This window comes from Panthera uncia (assembly GCF_023721935.1).
Source record: "Panthera uncia isolate 11264 chromosome B3 unlocalized genomic scaffold, Puncia_PCG_1.0 HiC_scaffold_1, whole genome shotgun sequence".
Taxonomy (NCBI): domain Eukaryota; kingdom Metazoa; phylum Chordata; class Mammalia; order Carnivora; family Felidae; genus Panthera; species Panthera uncia.
In genome coordinates this window covers 112,921,292-112,939,078 of record NW_026057582.1, presented here as the reverse complement: position 1 = coordinate 112,939,078, position 17,787 = coordinate 112,921,292, and the positions used below count along the sequence as shown (strand labels likewise).

Here is a 17,787-nt window from a genome sequence, read left to right as displayed (position 1 = left end):
GTGCTTCGGCCTGGGGGTCTGTGAGAGGTCAGTGGTCCGTCGGGCTGATGTGCCCTTGGTCTCTGGTGCCCAGCCCAGCCAGGCCTTGGAATTTCTGGAGCCTGACCCAGTCTTGAGAAAGCCAGCCTGTGGCGAGGCTCGGAGTGGTGTCAGAACAAGGTACCCTTGGGGCCACATGGGCTCTAGTCCCTACTGGGCTGCTCTCTACTTAAAGCGATTCCCAGATGGTGCTCTTTCCACCTGCAGATCTGCCCACTAGCCCCGTGGACCTAGTGATCAACTGCCTGGACTGCCCCGAGAATGCCTTCCTGCGGGACCAGCCCTGGTACAAGGCAGCTGTCGCCTGGGCCAATCGGAACCGGGCACCGGTGCTCAGCATAGACCCTCCTGTGCATGAAGGCGAACAGGGCATCGATGCCAAGTGGTCACTGGCTCTGGGCCTGCCTCTACCACTGGGGGAGCGTGCGGGCCGCGTCTACTTGTGTGACATCGGCCTCCCCCAGCAGGTGTTCCAGGAGGTGGGCATCAGCTACCACTCACCCTTTGGCTGCAAGTTTGTCATTCCACTGCACTCTGCCTAGAGGAGCTCTGGGCGCTGCAGTCCCCTGCTGCTCCGGACACACTGAACTTGACAACGAACGCCTTAAGGATGTGAAGCTTCATGGACCTTGTTAAATTTTTTCGCTTTTGGATTTGTTACTTCTGTGAGAGAACAGATCATATTTAAAAATGACCTGTCACCTGCCCTTAGCCGGGGAAGGCTTTCCCACTGGGTGTGCGGGGTGAGTGGCAGGCTGAGTGGCTCTAGGCATCTCTACACTTGGCCCCCTTCGCGGCTGGGTGGGGCTTTGTTTACAGACTTAGGCAGCTCACAGACCCGTGTTTCAGGTTTACAGTCACTGGGGCCTGGGCAAGCACCTCGTGGGGTGGGGTGGGTCCTGTTTGGGGGCCTGTCCTTGCCGGAGCTTGCGGCTTCATCTCCCCTGCTTCCCTAGCCGGGCAGCCCCACCTTCTGATCATGTCGAACTGGCTGTGCTGCAGTTGCCCGCTAGAGGGCAGACTTGCACTCTGCATTCATTTTGAGGGCTTTGAGGAGGCCTTCCTTCCCAGAGCCCCACCACAAGTTGATTTGGGGGCTTTTGACCCTTTCTCCTGAGCTGATGCAAGTTTTATGCTGGGATTTCTTTCAGGGGTCCTTCCTTTCCACTCCCATCACTCCGAGAGGCAGGGAAGGGGGTGACATCAGGATGGTTTTACTGTATTGGGATTTTATACTGTTTTTCTGTTTTCAGCATAGGTAGTATAAGGTTATGTTACTGTAGAACCACAGTGCCCATCTTGCCAGCCGTGCCCCCCAGCCCCATACTCTCTTTAGCGGGGGGCAGAGCCTTTGCCGAGTCTGGGGCCAGAGCCCTCAGGGTGCAGCTTTAATGTTCAGTATTGGGGAGGTCCCTGGGGGAGCCTGGTGCTGAGCCAGAAGAGGCTCCCTGGTGCTTCTGTATTAGGCTACCACTATCCCCCCCCCCCCCCCTTGCCTGCATATGTACCCCCACCTCCCTCTTCCCCCCCCCCCCCCCCCAATCTTTCCCCTGAAAGGGTCCTCTGCAGCTGTCATCCCAGAGCAGGGTGCATGCCCCTCCCCTGTCTGGGCTCCACCCCAGTTCTTAGTGTCTGGGCTTTGAACCCTTTATGGTTGTCCACTCTAGTTCTGAGTAGGCTTGGGGCCAGCCCCCTATCTCAAAGATGCCAAAATGAGTCTAGTTCTAGATGAGCTAGCTGGTGGGGCTCAGCCATAGGAACATACTGCTGCTCAGGTCCTAAGGCAGTAAAGCCCTTGGACCTTCACAGGCTTAGGCCTTGGAGGCTGGTTTCAGAACAGGAGCTGTGCCCTGGAGTCCCTGGCAAGGGCCCTTGCAAAAAGCTCGTGCTTTTAAAAGCCTCTTTCAGGAATTCAGGCTTCCTTCTGTTCTCTGCCCACCCACTCTGGTTAAGGCGGCGAGTGGGAGGGCTCGCCAAGGATCGTGGACACAGGGTAGGCCCTGGTACCTTGGGTTTCAGGCTACTTATCACTTTTCTTATAGGAGCATAGCCAGGAGCAGATGAGGCAGGGCAGAGGGCTGGTCCCTCCTTTCCTCCCATCCTCCCTCAAACAAATTGTCTCCAGTAGTGGGAGGAAGCCAGACTATGAGCCTTGTCGTGTGTATCCTCCCTGAGCTTCTGCTCACTCTCAGGGCCAAGAAGCTCCCAAGATGGGGCCGTCTCTTTAGAGGCAGGGCCATAATCTGAGGAGCAGTGCTGGATTACAGGCATTGTATGTTGTAAGCAACCATTAAGCAGATTTTGGGTGCCTGCCTGTTAATGCAGTTAGGCCCCCCCTTGGGTACAGTGGAAGGAAGAGCTCGAGGAACCCCAGCCCAACGGACTCTGCTTGCTCCGGTAAGTTGCAGTGGCCCTGGGGTGAGGACCGTGTTAAGGGACCACTGGGAGCTTATGCCCAAGCCTCTCCGTCTTCTCCCTGCAGGTGGCTCTGGAGCCTCTTCCTGCCTTCAGCCCGGGCCTTCTCCAGTGGTATTAAAGATAAGCATGATTCCTCTATCTTCGGCTCTTTTCGGAGGCCTCCTGCCCCCCCAGTGCCCAGTCCCCAAGGGGCCCCAGTCAGGTGGTCGACTATCACTCCTGCAGTTCTTGGGGAACTAAAAACCAGCACTTAAAATAAAGCTGAATGACGGAGTCCTGCGCTCTGTGGTAAATTGCTGTGTAGGCTGCAGTGAGGTACCGCCACTCGAGCCGTAGGAGCCCAGCATGATCATTTCATGTCTGACAGCCTCCAGGAAACCAGCTGTCAGGCACATGGGGCCTCAAGTGCCAGCCGGTGACAGGGCTGGAAGAATACTAACACTAGGTGCCCCTGCCCAGGTGCAGCGGGCCACTTCCCCTAGGTTGCACGGGCTGAGGGGAGCAGGTGCCCTCCAGCAGGTTCCCCCTGCTTCTGAGGCTCTTCTCCTGGGCCCAGAGGGACCCCTGGCTTCTGTCTTTCCACTGGCTAGCCCTTCCGTGCCCAGTTCACACTTAGCTCTCCACAAGCTGAACTGCTAAGAAAGACTTTATTAATCAGGTAAGGGGAGGAGAAGGCAAGGAGCCTGGAGACGGACACACCGGTACCAGGGGTTACAAACAGTAAGAAACACTTTATTATAACTTTACAACATATAAATAGCTTGGGTCAAATCTGTGCTTTCTGGCAGCCGGGTATCAAGTCCCCTCCCCTGCGGGCTCCTGCCTTCCTTCACATTGCACTGTTCGTTTGGTGGCTCTGGCCCTGGGGCCCGGTGGTGGTGGAGGTTGGAGAAGAGGGGCCGGGCAGCCCAGTCCCGCTCTCCATCGCACGTGGTGGCCTGCGTCTGTCATCTGCTTGGGTTGCGGCTGGTGTGGAAGGACCGCTCCTCGGGGGTCAGGCCGGCAAAGAAGGGGTGCAGCAGGGCCTCCGCCAGTGTGATGCGCTGGGCAGGGTCGAATTCTAACATCCTCCTCATCAGGTCAAACAGCTGCACGTGCTCCAAGGAGTCCTGGAGCATGTAACTCTGCTCAGGGACATAAGGTGCCTCAGTGTGACGGCAGGGTTGTGGGAAGCCTCGCTGCAGGGGTCAAGGAGGCAGTGACACCTCCCCGGAGGACTACGTCTCCCCTCCTGGACAGTGAGCAGCTCCTTTCCTCTCATGCCTGTGTAGGGCGTTTTGCTCTGAACTTGTCAGGCTACTGGGTGTCTTGCTGGCTTGGTGCCTCTGCCCCCGCATGCAAAGTCCTGACAGGTGGGTAGAAATCACCTCTGCAGAATTCGCTTGTCCGAGCACCAAATGCAGTTGCCAGAGGCTTCCGGGCCGTGTCTACGTGTCCCCTCCCCCTCACCTCTGTCCTGCCTAGTTCTTCCCAAAATTGAGAGGAGAGAGGGACAGGAGGCAACAAGGTTTCTGACATCTGGCTCTTCTGCTGTTCCCCAATTACATCCATAGCCACCCTCTGGGGAAGGGGTAGGGCTCAGGGCCCCTCTGGGGCAGTTTGCATGAAGCCCCGTGCCGGCGCCCAGCAGCCTCTGGTGCGGCCCCAGGCAGAGCCCCGGTGAGGAGGCCGCCTTTAGCGGCCTCGCCTGTCTCTGCTGTGTGTCTGCCCAGTGCCTGGGGTCTCCCTGGCCTGAGGGGAGCTGGGGGAAGCCAGAAACTGACCTTCAGAGGTTTGCAGTTCTCCTTCACATACCGGCCATCAGAGCTGTTCTCATCCCAAACCAGGCCCCCCTTGTAGAAATATTTCTGCTTCCTGAAAGTGAGGGAAAGGTCAAGTGGTAGGGGTGGGGAGGGGGCCACAAGTCTCGGGTGGGGGTCGGGGAAGACCGCGGCACCCTGGAACGGCAGCAAAGCCAGGTGGGGGTGGGGGTTCCTAGCCAGCCTGACCCAGCAGGGCAAGCAGTCCGCCGAGTCTCTCGGTGTGTACGGCAGGGAAGGCCGCTGTGAGCCCGGAGGAGCCAGGCTGTCCCGGAAAGACAGGCTCGTGACCCACTGCCAAGACCGGAAAGGCCCCAGAGGCCAGCCCCAAGGGCGCTACCTGGCTCCTTACCTGGTACGGTGGATCATGTGCGATGGTATGGGCCCCAGGATCTTCTCCATCATCACTAAATGTTCTCGGTTCTCGTGGGTCTATTGGAAGGTCGTGGATAGAGCAAGCAGGGGTCAGTACCAGCCTCAGAGAAAATAAGGGACAGAAAAGATGGGCAGGTGCCCTCCCTGCCCCAGGAGAGGCAAATCCACCAGTGGAACAGCAGCCCCGGTCTGTGACCCGGTGGCAGCCTGCCAGCCTGTTCCCTCAGGGTCAGGCTCCCACCCCTCAGCCTTTCGGTGGACTCATCCATCACCACACACCTCTTCCCAAAACGTGCCCTGCCTGGGCCCATCTCTGCCCTTCGCTCCTCCCGCCCTGGCCCTCCATCCCGAGGCTGAGCACCAGACTCCCCGACTGGTGGGTGGTTGAATTGAAGGGCTCCCCGCACCGGCCCCGCCACCTGCCAGGGGAGCAGTGCGCGGGGCAGTGCAGTGACGCGGGATGGGCCTCACCTGGAAGAGGGTGAAGCCCCGGTAGTACTCAAAGAGGATGCAGCCAATGCTCCAGACGTCACAGGGCTGGGCCCAGCCCAGCTCTGAAAGCCAAGATGGGGAGAAACCATGAGATTCAGCCCTGTGCTCCCAGCCGAGAGGTCAAAGGGCAGCGGCCACTCCGGCTGGCAGGACTCTTGCCCCAACCTCAACAGGAAACCCTTTCTCGGGAAGGCCAAGTCGGCAACCGCAGTGACTCTAGCATCGGTCCCCGGTGGCGGGCACTGTCTCTATCCGTACCCTCCCCCAACGGCTGTCCACTGGATCAGGGCCGGGGGCTGTACAGTCACTCACCAAGGATCACCTCAGGTGGGCGATAGTGACGGGTGGCCACGATGGTCGTGTGATGCTCATGGTCAAAGGTGGCACTGCCGAAGTCAGCTACTCGGATGCTGGTGTTCTTCACTGACTTCTCCTCACAGCTCTGACAGGCAAGGGGGGCGAGCCAGGTCAGGAGTCCGTGCCATGGGCGACCCACCCCAGAGCACAGCCTCGGCCTCGCCCTGACCGATACCTTGTGCTCATTGTAGAGAGTTTCAAACTCAGAATTCACAAACAAGATGTTCTCTGGCTTCAAGTCTGTGTGGGTCAGTTGGTTTTCATGTAGAACTGAGAGAGCGGGAGGAAAAAAGCAGAAACTTGAGAACCCTGGCCGCCTCTCTGGTCCTCCCGCCAGCTCCGGGCCGGCTCCCTCCTCCACAACCGGCCCGCCAGGGCCTTGCCCACCCCTAAACTCAGCAGCGGGCCACGGGATACCAGACTGCGTCCACACCGGCTTCCCTCTCCACGGTCCTCTGTGCTTGGGGCCTTGGAAGGTCCTGACACTCTATGAGAGGGGCAGGGGAGACTTTTCCCACTTAGAAAACCTCCCTTCACCTCCTCTGTGGGGGCCTGGCCTCCTGAGCCTCTCTCACCAAAGCTGCAGCACCAGCCCTGGCATGGGTCCCTCTCCCCAGCGCAGCTACGCGATCTGCAGGGCCCGGGGCAAAATGAAAACGCAGGTCCCTTGATTCAAAAGTCATTAAGAATGTCAAGATGGCGGGAACAACGTTCAACTAACCACGGGGCCACCCGCGAAGCACAACCTAGGCCTGAGCAGACATACCTACCATTTCCTCCGGCCCCTGCCCCACCAACGGTGGCACCCGCCACCTCTCACTTTCTGGCTCCAGGCCCCCTTCAGCACGCTGTGACCCACTTCTCCCCAGCACGGGCCCCTCTCTTCTTCAGAGTGAGTTTCAGCACGTGCCGGGCTCTGGGCCCTCACCGCGCCGCTCACCTTGCTTGGAGTATCCGTCCCCGTCCCCACCATCTGTGCGGACCGCATACAGCCTAGCCCTAGGCCTGTCTACCTCCTCTCCGAGGAGCCTCTGTCCTGCGCTGCCCACAAATCCCGCAGTGCTGAGCACGTGTGCCACCAAAGAGGCTCTTAAAGGCTGGCGGGCAGATGGGATGTGATGGCCAGACAGAGGGGGTCCGTGTGGGCAGCGCCTGGGGGTGGGATCTGCCAGGGCAGGCTTTGACCTTTCATCCTCTGCAGGAAGGTGAGAAGGTACTAGTAGCCGAACTGATTACAGCCGCTCTCCTTCCTTCCCGAGTGCCTGTGGCACAGGTGGGCTCAGGAGGCCCCTGGAGGGGACTGAAGCTTCTCCATCCTCCCAGAGATTCCCACCTGAAGGCTTTTCAACTAAAGGGGCCCTGGTGTCTCTCAGGCCCCGTAGAATGGCGTGCTGGTGTGAACGGGGGAGCGTAAGACCGCCGGGCGAGTTTGCCACCCCACATGCCCCGTGAAGTGTGGTCACTTACATCTAAGGGCGTGGCAGAGCTGGTAGGCCATGTGCCGGACGTGTGGTAGGGGGTAAGGCTGGAAGTTATTCTCCTTCAGGAACTCAAAGGTGTTCTTGCCCAGGAGCTCAAAGGCGATGCACATGTGACCGTGGAAGTTGAACCAGTCAGACATCAAGACACACAGGCTAGAGAAGGACGATGGGTGGGGCTCAGGCTCTGCTGGGGGGGCGGGGGCTGGCTCCCCGCCCCTCCCTCAGGTGAAGCCAGTCCCCACTCCGGGCCACTGGGGCACGTCTCCCCAACAGAAGTCCCCCAGACCAGCTCAGGGCAAGGACTAAAGTTCTGTTGCTGTAGGGGGAATTCCGGTCCTAGGTGTTCTGCCCCATCTATTATGACCTGGGCATAATCCCTACACCTCAGAGAGTGATGGCATCACACACTTTTTCCAGCTCCCTTAACCGAGCCTCTCGAGTCTGCAGGGCTCAGCGCAGTGCTCGTGGGAGAGGAGCTGCTTAGCCTGTGTGTGCGGAGGTGGCTCTCCTTCGGAGCTCTCTGACCATGCCAGAGCCCCAACGGCTTCAGGCGTGCGTCTTGTCTACACCTGCCGTGACCCCCAAGGCCCCTATTCACAGAAATGGGCTTGGGGGACTGCCTGGGAACACAGAAATGTTTGGGGTGGAGGCTGGACTGAAATCCAAAGGCTCCTTCGGCGAGACTCACTGGCCCAGCTCCCCTGGCTCTGGGAGCTGGGAGCTGGGAGAAGGCCTAGGGCCAGTGAGAGGACATGGCTCCGCCCCCGGGTCTAGGCACCCGGGGCTGGAGGGGACGCCGTCCCCACTGAAGGCTTCCCTCCCGCTCCCGGTCGACACTCACAATTTGTTCTCTTTGTCCTTCTCCTTGATTTTTTTGAGAACATTGATTTCTAGTCGGGCGGCCTCCCGGTACTTGCCCACGTTTCGGATGATCTTCAGGGCAACCTGAGACTTCCCTCTGGGACCAGGGAAGGAAGTGCAAGTTCTTGTGAGAAGCGCCCCGGCCCTTCCCCCCACCCCCACCCCCACCCGGCACCTCCTGGCAAATACCATCCAGGACTCCAGGAACAGGGCCTGCTCTGAAGACAGCAGACACCGGACACCCCTGCCACCCAGGTGACACCAGACCTCTACTCTCCCCTGGCATCTGTGAGTTAGCGCTCTTGGCATCCGTGCCAGCCTAGGCTTATCTGATGTCAGCCAGCTGCCAGCAACCAGAGGGCAGTGGGCAGAGGAGCAGAGGCCTAGCCCACGGACCAGCACCAGCTCACTCAGTAACCCAACCTGTAGGCCTGTCAGCCCTGACCCTGGCCAGGCCATCCCACCCAGAACTTTCTTGCAGCACTTCCTGACCTTCCTAATAAGCACATCTCCAAACAGCTCCCCCTGGGGTGGGGGTCCTAGGGGGGAACCCTTGGCAAGAAGTTTAAGGGTGCCAGTAGAAGGGTGCCCCGGGGAGCACCTCATTGGGAGCCCCAGGATCACTCCCTTTACCACACTCCCTGCAGCCCCACCAGCCTGCCTACCAACCAGCCACAACATTTCTCAGAGACCACCGAGTGCCAGGAGTCCTCTTTGGTGTCCAGTGAGGATTTTAACAATTCCTGCTCTGCATTTCCCAGCCCCTGGGCCCTGCCCCGCAGGCCGCCTGCAGGATGCCAGCAGAGCAGGAGACCTGCTGAGATTTGGCGGCCGGGCCCAATGGCTATCAGGGAGGGACAGCCAGACTTCAGAGGCCTGGTGGGGGACGGGAGTGACACAGCCCTGGTCCACAAGGACGTGACCCCGTGAGGTATCTGGGAGGCTGGCCATGGTGCCTAAGGAAAGTCTCCCTGGCCCCAGGGCAGAGGCATGTTCTGGAGAACACCTGGTTTTTCTCTCCCTATCCCGTTTTCCTGGATTTCCAGGGCAGGGAAGGACCTCAGAGGAAAGGCTACCCTGCTCCAGGCTCCTAGAACAGGACCCCTCAATGGCATTCTCCTCTTCAACACAGGGAGCTCATCATTTCCACAGGCAGCCAGCATTAGGGCTGGAGGGCTCTGGGGATAAGGCCCTTCCCTTTGCTGAGCTGGAGGTCACCTCCTCATAACACCCCCACTGGCCAACTCCGTTTGGAGCCCCTGAAAGTCCCCTGAGCCTTGTGCCTGCCCGTTAGGGACTTGGCTCAGTTTCCCTCCGGCTGCTCAGAATGCCACAGCCCAGAGAGCTCAGCTGCCCCCGTGTGCCACAGCTCTCAGATCTGCCACATGTCTCTCTGGCCAGTGTGGTCTACCCATCCCTAGGCCCACTGGTCCCAGCCCTGACCTTTTGGGCCCCGCTGGGTCCAAGGGGTGTTTAAACAGGAACTGGGAGCCCAGGGAGGTTTCCTTGTAGTCACCGTCACCATCTTATTGGGGACGACAGGGCTAACTGGATTGCTGGCTCTAACTGTCCTTTCTGAGCTCCCCGTGTGGTGGTTCTTGGTGCCAGCCCTCAACAACTGGGGGTACAGGTAAACCCCGAGTGCGTCTCTTCACCTCTGACACCGTGGAAGGGTCGGGACAGGTGGCATGTGGCTCAAGTGAGACAGCGTGGACACGAGCACTCTGTAGCCAGCACACCAAACCAAAGAGAGTGCCATTAAGGGAGGCCACAGGCCCCAGGGAGGTGGCCTCCCAGCCTAAGGTAAGAGTTCTGGCCTTGAGGAATGGCAAAGGGACGAGAGCGTTTCCCTGTTCAGCCTAGAAGGCGGCAAGGTTCCCCCGAAGCACCCGAACACACACAGGTATACCCCCAACTCTACCTGAGTACACTCAGAGGGACCCGCAATCAACCCTGGCCACCTCCGGGGAGGCAACGGCCTGTGACGTAAGAGAGCCCAGGTCTCTCTCGACTGGGACGTGCACGGCCTCTCAGGCAGGCCTCCGAGGGTGAGGGCCCATGCTTGGTGTGGGCGCAGCAATATGTCAACCCCCCCCCCCCCCCCCGCCAGGCCCAAACCCTAAAAGAGATCACAGGACGCGGCCCCAGACCACGTAAGGGCCAGGGCCTTGGCCCTGCTCCAACACCCACCACCACGGCCCTGGGGACGTGGGGCAACACGGGCAGCCCCGCTCACTGGCCGGCACTACCTGGGCAGAGATGCACGTGCCTGCGGAACCCCAGGAATGTCTCCCGACCTTTGGGGACAAGCAGAACCCCAACACGTGCAGGTCAGCACCCTGCTATGGTGCTACCCTTCAAAAAGCAAAAGGATAAACCGATCGCCGCCACCCTCAGGAGCCCCAGGCTAGCTCTTCCCAGGAGGAAGGCTCACCTGGCGTGGTCCAAGCACTCCACCACCTTGCCAAAGGTGCCTTCACCCAGGTTCCCCACGATCTCATCTAGGAGAGAAAAGAAGCGGGGCGTGAGGGTCTGGAGGGCAGAGGGTCGGCAGCTCCTGCAAGTTCACAGCATTCAAATTCTCAAAAACAAAAAAGGTTTCTCTCTCACTGCTACACTCTTAAAAACAGAAGTTGCTAGCGTCTGTGTCATTCAGGCAATTACTGGTGGCCCCGCTAAGGCGCCACGCGCAATAGAGGCCCCTCCGGGCAGGAGAGGTCTCGTCTAACAAGGGGGGTAGAAAGTAGAGAGGTAAAGTTTTACGAAAGGTGGCTGTACATCGCTCTTGGAGCCAATCGCCGATCCGGCACACCAGGTGGCCCTCCTTGTCATCTTCCACACTCCGGCTGCTGCGCTTACTGCTCTGTTGGCTTCTCTGCATGCACCGCCCCCCGAAACGCCATCCGACCAATCGCATGGTAGGCGGTTCCGATTGACAGATTGAGGTGTCAGTCAAAGGCAGAGGTGGAGACGGTGAGGAGCCGGTGGGTTGGTTGGTTGGATTTTCCAGATCCCAGCATTTCATAAGGCACACAGCATATATAACGATAGGGATATTGCAAGGGACACGTCAAGACACAAACTGACTTCAAAAACAGAAAAGTAAAAACAGCTACAGGTATGTAAAGAAAACTCGGACATTATCTAAGAGAAGGGCGCCGCAAACGCTCAGAAAGACGACCAGCCTCTGCTGCCGGGGGGCCGGGCCACGCAGAGAGCCACGGCCCCGACTCCCTTCTCCACTGAGTGTCCCCCTCCCGGGCCCTCCCGTGATGGCTCCGGCCGGGACGAAGACGCAGCGAGAACGGCGCAAGAAGGTGGCTGGCTCAGCCCGGGTCCGATCGTCCAGCGTGGGCGGCAGCTGCAGAACGCCCAGCCCGTCCTTGCCTGCCTCTGTTTGCACACGCAGCCCTGCACGTGCCCGACAGCTGCCACTCAGAGCCAAGCTGCTACCTGCCCCCAGACAGCATCTGAGGCCAGACTTCACATCGCCACCAGAAATGGCCTTCTGTCAGCAGCCCTTGTGCCACCGGCCTCGAGCGGGGAAGGAGCCCGGGATCCTCTGGGCCAGCCGGCCTCCTACCACGATGGCCCACACAGGCCCCAAGCCAGCTCCTGCCCTGACACCCGTGATACTCACAGGCCAGGCCATCCTGAGCCTCGTGATGACAGAAGGCACCAAAAAGAGAAGCAGCAGAGCCACAGACCCGCACCGCCATCTGCAGCAGCGTGTGGCAGTGTGCGGGAGGCCACCAGGCCACGCAGGACACCTGCAGTCAACCCTCAACCCGTGGCCACTCAAGGAAGTCCAGGAAAGCTGTGCAGAGAAGATGCCTGGCTGCCTGTCCTCCGCCACTACTCCTCAGGCCGGCGGGAGGGAAGAGGGGTGGGGAGGAGAAGAGAAGACAGCACGTAACCTGAGAGACACACGAGTGGCCTTCCTTGCAGGGGCCCGAGTGCCGCAGGGGCTCCCAGTCTCGGCAGAGAGCTATACAACCTCCATGCTAAGAACACCGCCAGGCCCCGCTCTTGGCATGCGGCCTGCGAGCGGACAAGGCCTGGGGCTGCGGGCCTTTCTGCCATTTCTTCCGGTGCGCGATTACACAGGCAGCCCGTCCCCCTCGTCCTGACCGCCTCTCACAGGAAGAGGCTGGTCTGAAGAGGGCCTGGCTGGAGGTCGGAGGGGAAGCTCCCGGTCTGAGCCGACTGACAGGCAGACGTCCCCTACCCGCGGGCACTCCAGCCTCCAGGCCTTTCGGGAGGGGTGTTGAGACGAGACCGCGGAGGTGGGTGCCGTCCACACCAGTCAGAACACGCGGCTGCACGTGCGGGCAATCTCTGGGTGGGAAGGACCAGGCCACGCAGCTCCAGACCGGCAACCCTATCAGGTTCTCTACGTGTCCCTAGCCACTCGCACCACGTGGCCTGTGCCTGGAGCCGTGTGGAGACATAGACAGGCCAGGGGCCAGCCAGCGCCGGAACCAGAGCCCCTATCACTGCCACTGCCAACGGGCCAGAAGACAGAGGAGCCGGGCCTGCTGCTCAGCCCTGCACCTGGACCAGACAACACACACACACACACGCACACGCGCACACACACCAAATGCGCGTGCACAGGGCTGGCAGTACTCACCCACACCAGCCAGCCTGAGAGAAGGCTAGAAAGAGGTGAGGCCTTTAAGCCCCAGCCGGCACACTCTGGCCACCACTCACCGAGGAGGCGCTGCTACAAGACCTGGTGCGGCGTTTGTGGCAGTGGTGGGCGTGCTTGCGGGTCCGGTACGGCTCCCTCTCCCGCGACCGCCGACGATGATGGGAACGGGAAGATCCATAGCAGTCCTCTCCAAAGGATGGGCTCCGCTCTTCACACCGGTATGTGTCACTGTCGCGGCGCTCCCGGTATCTCCTCTGGTAGGGCAGGCGGTCGTGGCTGCCAGGAGGGGGACGAAGACACTGGTGAGATGGGGACCTTCCTCCCACCGGCCAGGTTTCTGCTTCTGGGCCGAAGGCATGTGGGGAGACCCCTACACAGAGCTCACAAGGGCAGCCTGTTGGAGCTGAGGGGAGGGGAGAGAGGGTGTATGTGTGAAGTCCAGCCTCCAGGACCTTGGCCGCTGGTGGCAACTCTCCAGTGCAGGCGGCAGGGCACCAGGGCAGGTGAGCAATGAGAGGGCTTCAGAGGGTCCCAGCGCCCCAGAACTCCCCGTGGCTGCTAAGACAGGGCCAAGGGACCAACCTCTGGAAAGGACAAAGACTGTGTTCCTAACCCCATCGAGGAAGGCTCAGGGGTCAGCAGGGAAGATGCTGGCTTTGAAAATGGGGGGACGCGGCTGGAGAAAAAAAGACTCAAGGATAGAGAAAGGGGCAGCAAGGACGGCAGCGAATACGGAGGCCCAGAAACGCATGAGGTCAGGGGCAGTAAGCAAGGTGCCGCAGGGCAGAGGCGGCAGGCAGCTGATGGGACCCAGGGCTGCCACACGCCTCCAGGCCGTCTCGCTGGTCCCAGTGAGGGAAGGAGCCCTTTCCTCCCACCTAATCCCCTGTCACCTTCTGGACCGAGATCTCCGGGGCGGAGGCTCCCTTCGAGACGGATACCGCAGCCTCCCTTCGTGCTCACGACTGTAAGACCTCCTCCTCTTCCATCGGTAGCTCAGGTACGGGTCTGGCTCAGGGGAGCGGTATCGCTTACAGTGATGCATCTAGGCCACAAGGAACAGAGAGCCCTGCTAAACACGCAGCCAGCCACCTCTAGCCACAGGGCTGCTCGGGAAGCCTAGGAGCTCCTGAAGAAGAGGCCCATTGTTCTGTTTGGGGGCAGCCCCTCCCAGGGGTTTATGAAGTGAAGAAGAACTCTGAGGTCACACTGGTCAAACAGCAGACAATGGGCAACACCCTTCTCCACCAGTGAACAAACAAACAGCTGCCTCCCCAGCACAGCACCGTCGTCCTGAGCACTCGGGGCACCAGGGGAGCCAGCACAGGTACGGAGATAGAATGTGGATTGGGGGGGTGGGTAGGGGGTGATGGTGAGCACCATCACAGGAGATCAAGGCCAGGGAGAAAGGAGAGCCTCCTGGGTTCAATTCCCTCCTGTCTGTGGGGTTGTATGAAGCGACTGGTCTGCAAGCCAGAGGCCAGAGTCAAAGGGCTGTTGGCAGGAAGCCAACACACAGGAGCAAAGGGTGAAAGCCCTCAAGTTTAAAGCCAAGTTGCCTGGCTGAAACCCTGAACTGGACCCCACTCAAGGGAGCAAAGACCACACACCAATGGGAGGAGCCATAGGCAGAGACAAGAAGACCAGCCCTTGGAGAAGGAGGTGCACAGGGCCTCTCCGACATTCCCTAGCCCATCTGAGGGTCTGGCCAAACAGACGGGGGGGTCTGGCCAGCCCCTGCTGCTGCTCTACGCTCTGTCTCAGCACCAGTAAATGATGCCAGCATCCTCAGGGCATCCAAGTTTCTTGCCCAAGGCCCCTCAGGCCACCTGTGGTGCCATGCCAAGCAGTGCCTCCCCTCTAACTGCACCACTACTGCCCCCTTCCAGATTCCCTGTTCCAGTACCTTCTCCTGTGCTCATCTCAGGAGTAGCCGGAGGGCTGAGTGCCTGGCAAGCTTGTGAGCTTGGAGTGGCAGGCCAAAAGGGCCCCACCTCACTATCCCTGTTCCGCAGAGACTTAAATCCACCACAGGAAATTGCCAGGCTAGATCAGACACCAGCTGGGAAAGATGGATGTGTGAGAGCAGCTCCCTGTTCCACCCACACCCAAAACTCTGACACTGGCTCCATTGGAAGGCTGGGCCAGAGACCGTGGCCAGCCTTCCTCCCAACCCTTTATTTGGCCTTAGCCAACCTCCAATGGTGGTCAGTCCTGGGCTTGCCTGACTAAGCACATTTGGACAAACCCACTGCGGCTGCCCGATCTCCTGAGAAGGGTCTATCAGGAGAGCAGAATGCAACCGCTCCCCTTGGATGAGCAGGGCAGCAAGGCATATCTGACTAAAGCCCCAGAAGATTCTCCATGATCCTGAGAAAGTCACTGCCCTCGATCTCCCCACCAGCAGGTTTCTTCCCCCATCCACCTGGAAGCCCAGGGCGCAGCAACTCTTAGAGGTAAATACTATGTAAAATTACCAGCAGCTCCCCCAAGCTTAAACTGCTGTTCTGTTTTGATCAGGTGACTAATGTTTCACTGCTTTCCTGCAATCACCCTGGGTCAGGTGCCCAAATTATGGAATGAAGGCAGCATCTCACACCTCACTGAGTGACACGGAAGATGCTCCAGTGGCCAGGCAGAGGTCTGCCCATCCTCGCTGGGTGGACAAAGCACCAGAGCTGGAGGAGGGACGTGGTTTGGTCTGCACCAGGCCAAAGACTCCCTCCTGAGGCCTAGAGGATTCTTAGGTCCGCACGTGTTCATGTTAGTAGACCGAGCACAGATTCAGAGTCAGACAGATGTCAGGCTGAATCCTGACACTGTGCCACTTCTAGCTGTGTGCCTTCAGGCAAATTAATAAACTACTCTGACCTTCAACTTCCTCTTGCAACAAGGGGATAGTAATTTCTTACAGGGCTCTGCAAAGATTAAACCATGCCACTTCTTTAACATGCCTAGCACATGGCTTCAGGTCAAATGCTTTACTGAAGACAACTTTTTCGTAAAAAAAAAAAAAAAAAAAAAAAAAAATTTCAAGGAAACACCTCTGGGTCTATGTTAAATGCCTTAGGCTCAAAAGGGTTCCCCCCCCCCCCCCCACCCCTCTTAAGACCCTTCCTCCAAGGAGAGAGAGAGCTCTGGGTAGAAAACCCTGAACTAAATCCCAGTGCTGCCACTTACTGGCCTTGTGACCTTACATAAGTCACTCTAGGCCTCGGTTACCATACCTGAAAATTAGAGATAACACCTCCCAGCCAACTTGGCAAAGGAGATGACAGGTATGAGAGCTATTAAGTACCACATAAAGTAATCACAGCAGAGATAACTTCTCCCTTAACACATTCTGAGCAGCTGAAATTTTGGAAATACCAGATATCCCTCATTATCTTCCTAGTCAGGGCTCTAGGTCCCATTTCTCGTCAATTACCTCTGATTCTCTGAAACGCCAGCCTATAGATTATTTAAAGAGGTTAAGGGTCACAATTATGTTCAGGAAGGCTCTACTCTTACACAAAGAAGAAAGAGATAACGTAAAGGAAACCAGGCCAAGGATGCCAGCTTTTCTCTAAGCATAGGCCTAGTCGGCTTCTCATTTGCTGTTCCTGGCCAGAGAACTGGGTTGACGAGAAGAGCAGCCAGCCAGGTCAGCGTCTGCCCTCCCGGTTCCCAGCCACTCCAGCGCCCCATGGTTATTTTTGGCTGACGCTGCCCCACCACTGCAACCTCAAACCTGCCACCTTACAAGCCGCCACCACCGGGTGAAACGCTCCTCCTTTTCAAGGGCATGGAGGAGGGAAGCTGGAAGATCGCCAACTCCGCCTCGACGGGGGCCTGGCTCAGGCAACTCCCACCCCAGGTCCACACCAGGGCATCCGCACCCGGAACTAAAGCACACAGGGACTCCCGGACCAGGGAGCAGCCCGGGCATTTGTACTGTCAACTTGGGCTGGCCCCTCCCCCGGGCTGGAGCGGCTCCATCATCACAACAAAACGCGTTGGAGGCCCGCGGCTCTCGCTCGCGTCCCCTCCAGACGTGCCCTGGGTCTTAGAGACCTGAGCCCCTTCCCCCATAACCGCCGCCAGTGGCGGACAGGGGAGACTCCGGGGGCAGGCGGACGGCCAGCCTGAGCCAGAATCAAACTCCAGGCCGCGCGGGGAGGAGGAGTCTACAGACCCAGCCTCGAGCCAAGGGTATGGGAGGGGTCTGAAGGCCCCTCCAGGCTCTCCCAGGTAGGACCCCGACCCCATTCCGCGGGAGGTGCAGGGCCGAAACTGGATCCCTGCAGGGGCCTCAGAGGCAGCTCAGATTCCGACACCGCGGGATCCAGAGGTTGGGGTCTGTGGTGACCGCCCCTCCGGGGGAGAAGCGGCGGGTCAGGGGTGAGAGGTCGGGGCCGCGGCCAGAGGCGGGCCGACGAGGAGAAAGAAAGAGAGTAGGCCGAGACCGAACCGGGAACTAGGGGACCCGTACCCTGCACGTCCTGTTCACCAACTCACCCCCCGCCGCTGCCGCCGCCGCCGTCGCGGGCCCGGGCCCACACTCACCGTCTCCCAGGATCCGGCTGCGGCTAGGCCCCACTCCCCGCTCCGAGCGCCTCTTCCGCTTCCGGCTCCGGCCTCCGCCCGCGGCGGCCCCGCCCCTCGCGTGACGCAGCCGTCGCCAGTCCTCGCTCGACCTCGCTCGGTGGTCTGGTCGCTCTAGCCCCCGACTCGAAGGCTCTGGAGGACCCGTCATCGCCGCCCCGGTCCAGGCGACAGCAGTGGAGACTGGTTCCGGGAGGGCAGAGGGGACGTCCCCGACTGCGGCCCGCCCCCCGCCGTGTCGCGACGCACGTAGGCCCAAGGGTGCCGTCCCGCGCTGCGGGCTTTGGGAGCCCCGACCCGGCCGGGGATCGTGCCTGCTCGTCGGACCCGACCCCCCCCCACCCCCCGTGCCCGCCAACCCTTTCCTGCGCGCGGAGAAGCGGGCATTGTTTCGCTGACGCCTCAGTGAAAATCGGACGGGCCTTGAGCGCCCGCCTGGCCCCGGGACCTCGGAGGGCGCCAGAGATGACGGAAGTCTGTGTCCCGAGGTTCGGGAAGGCGGTCGCGACTCTCGGTTTTGTGGAAGAAGCAAATGAGACCTTATTCTTTGTGTGTGTGGCGGGTGGGGGGGGGGTGCGGGGAGGTTAAAGACATGCGGCACGCCCATATTCCCATGTGCATGCAGAGCAGATTCGCGGAAGATAGCCGAGAGCCACGTCGGCGGGGCTTCTGGAGGCACGGGGTCTGGGGGAAAGGGAGTCTTGTTCTCCCTGAGCGGCGCAGTGAG

At 59.8% G+C, this 17,787-nt stretch overlaps 2 protein-coding genes and 1 long non-coding RNA gene across 5 annotated transcripts in view; 2 read left to right on the top strand and 1 right to left on the bottom strand.

Annotated features, from left to right (window-relative positions):
- The window catches only part of EDC3 (enhancer of mRNA decapping 3), a 60,660-nt gene extending 57,584 nt beyond the window's left edge, over positions 1-3,076 (top strand). The window contains exons 7-8 of one of the 2 annotated variants that reach the window (XR_007453867.1): positions 247-2,436; positions 2,522-3,076. Coding sequence is in view for 1 of the 2 variants with exons in the window: in XM_049613868.1 (XP_049469825.1) it covers positions 247-581 (335 nt within the window). In the remaining variant the exon portion in view is untranslated. Of the gene's footprint in view, positions 1-246 lie in introns of both variants that reach the window. The other variant, XM_049613868.1, reaches the window with a different exon arrangement.
- Positions 3,077-3,168: 92 nt separating this feature from the next.
- CLK3 (CDC like kinase 3) lies at positions 3,169-17,165 on the bottom strand. 2 transcript variants are annotated; one of them, XM_049613870.1, is made up of 13 exons: positions 16,974-17,165; positions 13,370-13,521; positions 12,536-12,752; positions 10,601-10,697; positions 10,257-10,323; positions 7,803-7,919; positions 6,948-7,114; positions 5,656-5,750; positions 5,436-5,565; positions 5,103-5,185; positions 4,609-4,688; positions 4,221-4,311; positions 3,169-3,581 (listed from the first exon to the last, which is right to left on the bottom strand). In XM_049613870.1, exons 2-13 carry the CDS (start codon positions 13,519-13,521, stop codon positions 3,405-3,407), a joined length of 1,473 nt encoding a protein of 490 aa, XP_049469827.1. In that variant the 5' UTR covers positions 16,974-17,165; the 3' UTR covers positions 3,169-3,404. The 2 variants fall into 2 exon arrangements, with proteins under 2 accessions (XP_049469827.1, XP_049469826.1); XM_049613869.1 differs by having other exon boundaries at positions 17,022-17,165.
- LOC125910150 (uncharacterized) lies at positions 13,702-15,353 on the top strand. The gene is made up of 2 exons (XR_007453868.1): positions 13,702-13,803; positions 14,997-15,353. It is a non-coding gene; the product is annotated as an uncharacterized LOC125910150 (long non-coding RNA).
- Positions 17,166-17,787: the final 622 nt, after the last annotated feature.